The 9,656-nt window shown below is 29.2% G+C and overlaps 1 protein-coding gene and 1 long non-coding RNA gene across 2 annotated transcripts in view; one reads left to right on the forward strand and one right to left on the reverse strand.

Moving 5' to 3' along the window:
- Positions 1–316: 316 nt before the first annotated feature.
- On the reverse strand, positions 317–2,344 carry LOC136087066 (uncharacterized). Its single transcript, XM_065809572.1, has 5 exons — positions 2,331–2,344; positions 1,446–2,233; positions 1,023–1,229; positions 704–903; positions 317–355 (listed from the first exon to the last, which is right to left on the reverse strand). The coding sequence occupies exons 1-5, from the start codon at positions 2,342–2,344 to the stop codon at positions 317–319; spliced, it is 1,248 nt and encodes a 415-aa protein (XP_065665644.1).
- A 1,581-nt stretch (positions 2,345–3,925) lies between these two features.
- Positions 3,926–9,656, forward strand: part of LOC136087282 (uncharacterized) — a 10,978-nt gene continuing 5,247 nt past the window's right edge. Inside the window, exon 1 of the long non-coding RNA XR_010641686.1 lies at positions 3,926–4,045. This is a non-coding gene — a long non-coding RNA (uncharacterized LOC136087282). The remainder of the gene's footprint in view (positions 4,046–9,656) is intronic.

Genomic DNA, 9,656 nt, shown 5'->3' on the forward strand with positions numbered 1-9,656 from the left:
CATTTTCAATTGACAAAATTGAAAGTTAATTAAGTCTGATTCCAGCATTGTGGTGCAATATTCATTTTTAATAAATGTTAATTTGAAAAATGCTCTTTCGGCCTCACAACTGGTTATTGGTAAAGTTAGAAATATCTTTAATGCGGTATATAAATTTGGAAAAACATCTATCAAATTTCTTTCGTATATTAATTTAAGCATACTGGAACATTTTGTTTGTTTTTCTTTATTTGTAATTTGAAGATATTCCCTAAATTGTGTACATTTATTTATTAGTCTAACACCTATGTTATTATTGTAGAATGAAATGACATAACTAATGCTTTCCATGTTTATATGAGAATGATCTTTTTTCCTATATTAAAAAGAAATTTATATTTCTTATTTATTTCTTTGTATACTCTTTCTCTTTTCGAAAATTCGTTTGCTAAAGAATCAAAAAAGGCATTGTACACCTCTACCCGAAACTTGTCCTTGCCATTAAAAATGTGTGTCTTTTGCCGCTTGTTTAAATCATTATAATTTCCTGTAATTTCTTCACTCAAATTTTAAGCTTTTTTTTCGAACTCGTTCATTTTTTCTTCTGAATTTTTTCGCATTTCTTTTACAAATAATTCTAATGAGAAAATAATTCATAGCCTTTGGAAACATCGAGCTCGGGGGTTTGTAAAATTTGGCTGACTTTATTAAAACGTTCAAGAACCTCATCCCAAATTATTGTCAAAATTGCATTTTTAAGCTTTATTAATTTCTTAAATAAAATATTTGCCTCTCTTTTACAATCAAATTTTTCTTCGCTTTCTTCATAAATATAATTAAGAGTTTTCAAAATATCATTGTAGCCATTTTTTAATGCTTTAACTGAATCATGATGCATTGACCAGCTTGTAATACTTAAACTTTCTAAAGAAAATTGTAAATTAGCATATTTCTTTAAAAAGTCCCACTGTGTGGCGATGCAGAAAAAAATAAGTATAATTGTTGCAAAATCCAAAAATAATCAATAATTGGTGTTGCTATACTAGCTGCTTCTACCCCTACCAAATATAGAGAATGTGCTGCACAAGGTACAAAATCAGCATATTTGTTTATCTCCTTCAAACGTGCTTGTAGTCCGCTATACTTTCCGCTCATATTTGCTGCGTTATCGTAAGACTGTCCACGAATGTTTTCTATCGGAAGACTGATATCTGTCAAAAAATTTTTGATTGAATTAAATAATGACTGAGCTGTATGATTTGTAATAGGTATAAAAGTTAAAAATCTTTTATATGGCTGTCCATTATAAACATATTTTACAATTACAGCTAATTGGTCGACGTATGACAAATCTGGAGTTGAGTCGATAATAATTGAGAAATACTTTGTGTCACTATTATTAATTTGAGCTACTATTTCTTTTTAAACTCGTTTTCCCATTATTTCTATTAATTCCTCATACACACTTTTCGATAAATATGAAATGTTTCTTTTTTCAGATTGACATTTTGTAAGATGTTCGCGTAAAAACGGATCAAATTCTGAAATTAATTCAATAAGTCCCATGAAGTTTCTATTTCGCGGTGAACCCCACGTTTCATCGTGTCCCCTTAGACTCATTGCTCTCTCACTTAAAAATTTAATTATAGCAACTACTCTGATTAATAAATTATAATAATATTCAACGGACTTTCTAATTTCACTTTCTAAGTTCTTATCGATTACGTTTATGTTATTTTTTCTGGTTAGCCAAATAAGCATATTATTTTTATGATCTACAGTTTCATTATGACTTTCTAATGCTCTCAAAATGTTCATCCAGTCAGAAAATCCAGAAGTTGTCAGCAAAGAAGAAACATTAGAAAACATCTTACAAACTAAACAATACACATGACCTTTTAATTTAGAATAGCATAACCGTGATCTGATAACGGTCTGTCCATTTTTTAAAGTCACTTTAAAATACTTATTAGAAAAGTATCTTTTTTGATCTTTGTACATCCTTGCCGATTCTAAATTTAAATTATTACTATCACAGTAATGGAAAAAGGAAGTTTCTTTAGTTAAGCAGTTGTTAATAAATTCTGTGCAAACTAAATCTGGCCAAGATGCTAAATCACTATAGTTATCAAAATTTTCATTTTCGAAATTCGTTTCTGTGGCAATAATGTCACTAATATCATCATCATTCTTATCAGATCTTTCTTCAGCTACATCGTTGTCTTTGTTTAAAGTACTTTTATTGTTAGATACTCTAGCTTCAGTCAAAAAGGAAGTAATTTTTGGACATTTTGCTGCTTCATTTTTTTTTTTTTTCTTGTAATTTTCGTTTCTGGCATCCACTTAATTACTTTCTGTCAGTCATAATTTAAATTTTTTTTCTACAATTGAAATTATATATTTAAGAATACTTAATAAATATTAACATGACATAAGGAATAATTAAGGAAAACAGCAATTTGAGATAAATTTAATCGAAGTGTTAAATTCAATCAAAATGTAACTTGTTCGTGCTAAGTATAATCAAAGTGTAACTTGTACGTGCTAAGTATAATCAAAGTATAACATGTACGTGCTAAGTATAATCTGCATTACAGCAAGATGAAAATATATAACAGCTACGTACACAAATTTAAAAAAGTTATAGCAAGTAAAAAAGTTATAGCAAGTTTAATAAAATGTTTAATAAAAAAACAATGATAAAAATATTATAAAGTATAAATTTCCAAATACAAAGAACAATTGATAAAGAATAGTTTATCATGTATCACATGTGTATTTAAACTTTGCTGTATCCCAGCAAGATAAAGAAAAAATGCTAATTTATAAATTAAAAAAATATAACATCGACAGCACAGTTCAAGAAACATAAAACTATGTAACAACAATTATGTCATAATTTTTAAACAGTTATATTAAGTATTTTTAAACATGCTGTTACTACAATAAACATATTATGAAGTATAAAATTCTAAATGCAAAGAGGAAATTTATATGAAATTTATCGTGTATTTAAAGCACGCATATACAAAAGCCTGTGTATCCCATGTATATACACAAGTATATACATGGGATACGTATCCCACCAAGAAATAAAAATATAGCAACAACAACAACAACAACCAAGAGAAAAAATAAATATTTAACACACATATACAAAAATCTCTACATAATAGCAACCAACAAAATAAGCTCACAATAACAACCAACATCATGATGTTGGTTGATTTCAGCCCAGTTTATAAAGTAAAAATTAACTGTATTTTTAAAGAATCAAAGTGAGTATACTTCTATTATAAATATAAAAGTTTTAATGAAAATAAAATAAAACTGATCAAAACTTGCAACAAAAAACTTAAGTTATATAAATTTACAAACAAATTTTTACTTTATTAGTTGTAAATAAATAAAAGTAAATAAAACACGACTAACTAAACGAAAATTACATTAAAAAAATTAGCATTATATTCCAGAAATAAAGACAGCTTGTGAAACTTACTGTATAGAACAAATGTAGCACAACACAACAAAGTTACAAAAAAGAAAGTGAAAAAAAATATTCTCTCCGAAAAATATCTTACTATATAATTAAAAAATATATATATTACAAACAAATAACTAAATATTAAAAAAGGCTTTATTTCTAAGAAAGGCTTTTTTTATTTCTTTATAATCTAAGTTCTCTTCGGGGATATTTTCTTGCTTAGATATTTTAACTAACTATTAAAAAAATTTATTATTTCAAAATATAGATGTAAACATTTAAATACTTAGGTAACTAAATATTAAAAGGCTATCTTTATCTAAGAAAAGTCTTTTTTTGTCCATTTCCATAACGGTTAGCCCTAGAGAAGATGCATCAAAAGTAGGTTTAGATTTTTTGAAAAAACGCAGACTTAGAATGCGCGTCACAAGTTTAGCGCATGCGTTGTTGCTTAAATGTTCCGTCGTAAAAACCTCGTGGATACAAAGTCACTGTATTTTTTATTTAAAGCAAGTTTACTATTTATTTTGAGGATCAAGATGATCGAAAATAACGTGCACCAAGACTTGGAAGATGTAACGAGTAAGATTTTTTATTATTACTTTATTATTTATCTATTATCAGTTTCTATTCAAGTATTGAGTACAATTTTCATTTATTTCAAAAATAAATGTAAGTGTAAACACATACATATATGTTACAAATATATATATATATATATATATATATATATATATATATATATATATATATATATATATATATATATATATACATCTATATATACGTATATATACATATATATGTATGTCTATATAGAAATATATATATATACGACTATATATACATATCTACGTACATGTATGTATATATATATATATATATATATATATATATATATATATATATATATATATATATATATATATATATATATATATATATATATATATATATACACACTCACACACACACACATATATATACATACATACATATATACATATATACATCTGATAGGGTAGATGTTATTTTTATCTTACAAAAATGACAAAACATTTGCTGAAATAATTGCTGAAGGTGAGGAAAGGATAGGAAACCTGCTGAGGAAGATGGTAGAAAAAGAGCAACTGGAGGAGACTAAGACCTTTGATAAAATAAAAAAAAAAAAGAGTACCAATTTCTGGAAAGAGCAGCAGCAGAAGAAGTTTTGAAAAATTTGCATGTTGTCTTCCCTAGTCTGAGTTGGGGGATTTATTATTGACATGTTGAACATTTCCAAGTCGCAGATGACAATAATAAACTATTAAATTATAGAAAATAAAACACTTATAATAGTAGAACAAAACCTGGATAAAATTAGGGGTTTAAAACTTGTTCTTCACTTTGGCACAAAGTTGGTCAAACAGTACTGGGCAATCGTAATGGTTTCAGAAACAGTATAAAGGATGGCAAATAATGTTTCCTCTCCATAGTCGGGTTTACTTTCTTCTAGTAGTACTTGAAGTACCCCCCTCCAAAGTCTTGTGGAATAATATGACTTAACAGACCAGATCATATCTTGTTGTGCTGACACAACTTGCTCTAACACTGGAAAACATGTTGCAATTAGATGCAAACGACCAAGAATTACAACAAGCAACTCAGTATCGACAAGAGAAAGGTAATACAGGATGCAACAGGTTATTTAATGATCGTTCACTGTTTATCCTTCTTGAAGAGTCCAATGGCTGCTCATGCTCCATCCATTCAAGACTATTCAAGATTTCATCGCAGATCATGATAGATCCACTTTCTCAGACACACTTGGTATTTTACACCACAGTGTGTTCTCTTAGCTTTATCTTTAGTTAGCTTTAGCAACGCTTAGAGGAGGAAGAGTGGATGGATATTCTTTTGTAATTGTTAAAATGTGATGTTCCAATGATAAACAGTTTTGACAGAGAACAACCTTTTACACTGGTCTGTCCCCTCTCAAAGCAATCAGACTTTGTTTCTCAGGAGTCTATTTTCTTTTTTTCTCCATCTTGATATAACCAAAGATAACATTCCCTCATGGAAAGTAGAAAAAGAAAGTTTAATAGTAATAACTTTTTTGAGTTTCAATCAAATAATGAAAACAAACTCTAAAAATTTATATAAAATTTTCTTTTAAAATACCTTCAGCTACACGGTTTCTTTGAGCCCATTTATTTGTATGGTCTACAGGAAAGATTTTCATAGTGCACAATTTTGTATTAGATTTTCTTCCAGGACACCCTAATATAAGTGTATATATATATCTATATGTATATATATATATATATATATATATATATATATATATATATATATATATACACATATATATATAGACATATATATATATACATATATATATATATATATATATATATATATATATATATATATATATATAATATAATATAGTATTTGTAGAAAAGAGAAAGAAAAGCAACATTACGACAATGTGATAATGGTTGGAGGTTGGCTGCAATAGCAGGTCCAACTATGTTTGCAATGTGTTTTTGCACCTTGTCTTAAAGAGAAAGGGCATCATTAGAAGATATTTATAGACATGGCAACAGTATTACAGACATGGCAACAGTATTCCATACAAGGCCGGATTTGAGATTTATAGAAATAGAGAATAGAATCCAAAGTACGAAATTGTCGAGCTCGACAAAGAGATGCAACCTTAGCAGATGCTAATTTTGCAACTGATTTGATATATGGTTACCAAGAAAGATTGGAAGTAAGAGTTAATCCTACAAGATGAAGAGTAGATGACTCATCGAGTACATCACCGTTCATAAATATAGGAAGATCTAAATTATTGCGATAACGATTGGCTGAAAAAAATTGAGTTTTATCTGAATTAAAGTTCACCAGCCACTGTGAGCCCCATGCTGTAGCAGAAGTGAGATCCTTTTCAAGCTCAAATGTCCCCTCCAAGCAATCAGAGAGTGTTGGTTTCTTATCTCAACAAGAGTAAATGGTAGTATCATCAGCAAACAATGCCACCTTAGATGTCAGAATATCTGGAAGATCGTTAATGTAAATTAAAAAGAGTATAGGGCCAAGGATAGAACCTTGAGGAACCCCTGAAGTTACAGAGAGTGTTGTCCATCGAGGACAACTTTCATGCTACGATTGGAAAGGAAGGATTCAATAATCTTAAAGGTGTTGCAAGATACACCATAAGAGGAAAGCTTATGGAGAAGACCACCATGTTTAAACATTATCAAAAGCTTTTGAAATGTCAAGAGCGATGACCTTAACCTCTCCACCTTTATCTAATGCAGGATAAAACCTATCAGTTATTACTGTTAACAAATCAGCTGTAGAACGAGAAGATCGAAATCAATATTGATGGTCAGAATGTAAGTTTTTAGATTCAAGATGAGAAATTAAGTGTTAGTTAATTAAAGATTCCAAAACTTTGCTTATGATAGGAAGAAGACTAATGGGATAGTAGTTAGACAAATCAGATCGCTCTCCAGAATTTTTGAAAATAGGTATAACAGAGGCCGCTTTCGAGCATGCCGGAAAACAAGACTCTGATAAGAATTTATTGAATAGTTTTAAGAGTATAGACGATAGCTCCGCAGAACACTTCTGCAAGACAATAACAAGTATGTTGTCTGGGCCACAAGCTGTAGAAGAATCTAGGCGGGAAATCACTTTAGATACAGAAGCTGGAGTGATATGAATGTCAAGCAATGGATCAACCTGTTTGTTGGCAATATTAGGTAGAACGCAACTAGTGGAATCAAGTGATTATTGATGAAAGGTTTTTAGCAAACAATTCATGTTTGTCTTTAGGTGAGGTGACAAAGTCTGAACCATACAAGAGAGGTGGAATTAAAGATTTGCCCTTATTATTAATACTACTAAAGATTCTCCGGAAGTCACGAGAGTCTAGTTTTTGTGATGAAAAACGAGATTTCATGACCTGAGAATGGCGGGCTTTGCCTTTGGCTATATTTTTTTTAAATGGTTTTTAGCAGTAATAAACAGACGTCTGTTTTCTGGAGAATTGTTTTGCTGATAAATATGGAAGTAACGGTTTTGATTGGCAATTGCAGCAACACAGTGTGAGGAAAACCATGGTGGACAGTGAGACTTGACCTGGAATCGTCAGAGGAAACAAAAGATTCCATGCCAGCCTGAATCCATGAAGTTATATAAGAAGCACATTTGTCGACAGGAAGATTAAAGATTTCTACCCCAGGGTCATCGCAAAGAAAATCATGGAAAGAATCCCAGTCAGCTTTACTGTAGTTGTAAGAGGTGCGATAATAGTTTGAGATTGAGAAAGGCAAAAGTTGTGGGCTTTAATGCCTACAGAATCTCTGACACTAGAGCCAAGCTATTCAGAGTGGTGAGAATTAAAGTCACCGACAACAACTATATAAGCTGATGGATAAAGAGAGAGGGCTCGGTCAATATGATCAGTAGTAACAGCAAAAAGAGTGCAGTCTTGTGATGAAGGAGAGCGAAATAGAACAAAGAGAAAGGCGATAGAGTGAAGTAGTGCTAAACGAAAGCACGTAAAAGAATAGTCTGTGGATTCAAACTTAGTTTCACGACAAATGGGTGAATTCTTACGAATGTAAATGCCCAGGCCAAGCATGTGACTATTGGAGTCTTTACGAATTAAAGGAAGATAACCATCAACACTAAGATCGCAAGATGATGCATCTAAACTTAAATTAGTCTCACAAAGAGCAAGTAGGTCTGGTGAACTTTGCAAGAGATAAGATTCAACAGAAGAAAAGTTACTTCGAAGACCACGAATATTAGTGAATGGTAGGTTTAGAGAACTTGGTGATGATGATGGTTTTTTTTGTTTTATAGGTTTTGGTACCTTAGTCATCTTTAAATTTGATTGAAGAACTTCAGTCAAAGCATAGATAATACTCAGAACACTGTTTAATAGTCCAAGCAATTGCCTCATTACTACTAATAAACCCTAAGCCATAACAAAATGTGGCATCTGCAATGCACACCAAAAGTACAAACAGGGACCCTATCCATATATATATATATATATATATATATATATATATATATATATATATATATATATATATATATATATATATCCATATATATATATATATATATATCCATATATATCCATGTATATATATATATGTGTATATATATATATATATATATATATATATATATATATATATATATATATATATATATACATATATATGTACATATATATATATATATATATATGTATATATATGTGTATATATATATATATATATATATATATATATATATATATATATATCCTTATATACTAATACTTATAATAATTTATTTACTTATGTAATAAGTAATAAAAAAATTTTTTATTCTTTGTTATATTTATTTAGACTTTTTTTTTTTTGTTCTTCACCTCTTCAAGGCCGAGAACGCCACTACTGATGAGGAGGCAACTTAATAGTGGTTATAACCCTCTCTCCACCCTTTAACTCCGAAACACAAACCTTGACGAACAAGGCCGCTGCGCGGAAAAACAAGTTGAGCGCGGTACTACCAGGGATGTGGTGGGGTTCGAACTTGGAGTCTTTTGCTTATGAAGCGAGCACTTTAACACTACAACACTACCGCACTTAAATTTACTTAATATGAGAGATTTACAAAAAAGAGATGTTATAATTTGTAATACAATTACAAAAATGAGATGATTACAAAAAAGAGATGTACTTAATATGAGAGATTTACAAAAAGGGAGACTTAAATGTCTCTTTTTTGATAATATATATTATTCATTGTATCTCAGTGCATTTAAGATATTGACTCTCAGTTGAAATAATGTAATCTCATTTTTAATTTGTTTAGTTTTAAAAGAAGTTCCTTCAAAAGGTAATTTATGTGATTGCAAAATGAAAATAAATAATATAAACACTCTCTAAGTTACACACACTCAAACACACACACACAGAGTGTGTGTATGTAGGTATATATATATATATATATATATATATATATATATATATATATATATATATATATATATATATATATATATATATATATATATATATATATATATATATATATATATATATATATATATATATTAGTAGAAAATCACTTAACTAAATTTTTCCATTTGACACTGTGTTTCATCAACAAAGATTCATCAGAAATCTTTGTTGATGAA

Source organism: Hydra vulgaris, chromosome 11 (assembly GCF_038396675.1).
Source record: "Hydra vulgaris chromosome 11, alternate assembly HydraT2T_AEP".
Classification (NCBI taxonomy): domain Eukaryota; kingdom Metazoa; phylum Cnidaria; class Hydrozoa; order Anthoathecata; family Hydridae; genus Hydra; species Hydra vulgaris.

What these genes read in the sequence shown, in the direction of transcription:
- LOC136087066 (XM_065809572.1), bottom strand. An exon ending in CATTTCATATTTATCGAAAA is followed by an intron (nt 1,230 to 1,445) that starts GTGTGTATGAGG and finishes CAAATCATACAG; the next exon opens with CTCAGTCATTATTTAATTCA. An exon ending in TGACAATAATTTGGGATGAG is followed by an intron (nt 356 to 703) that starts GTTCTTGAACGT and finishes TTTTTAATATAG; the next exon opens with GAAAAAAGATCATTCTCATA.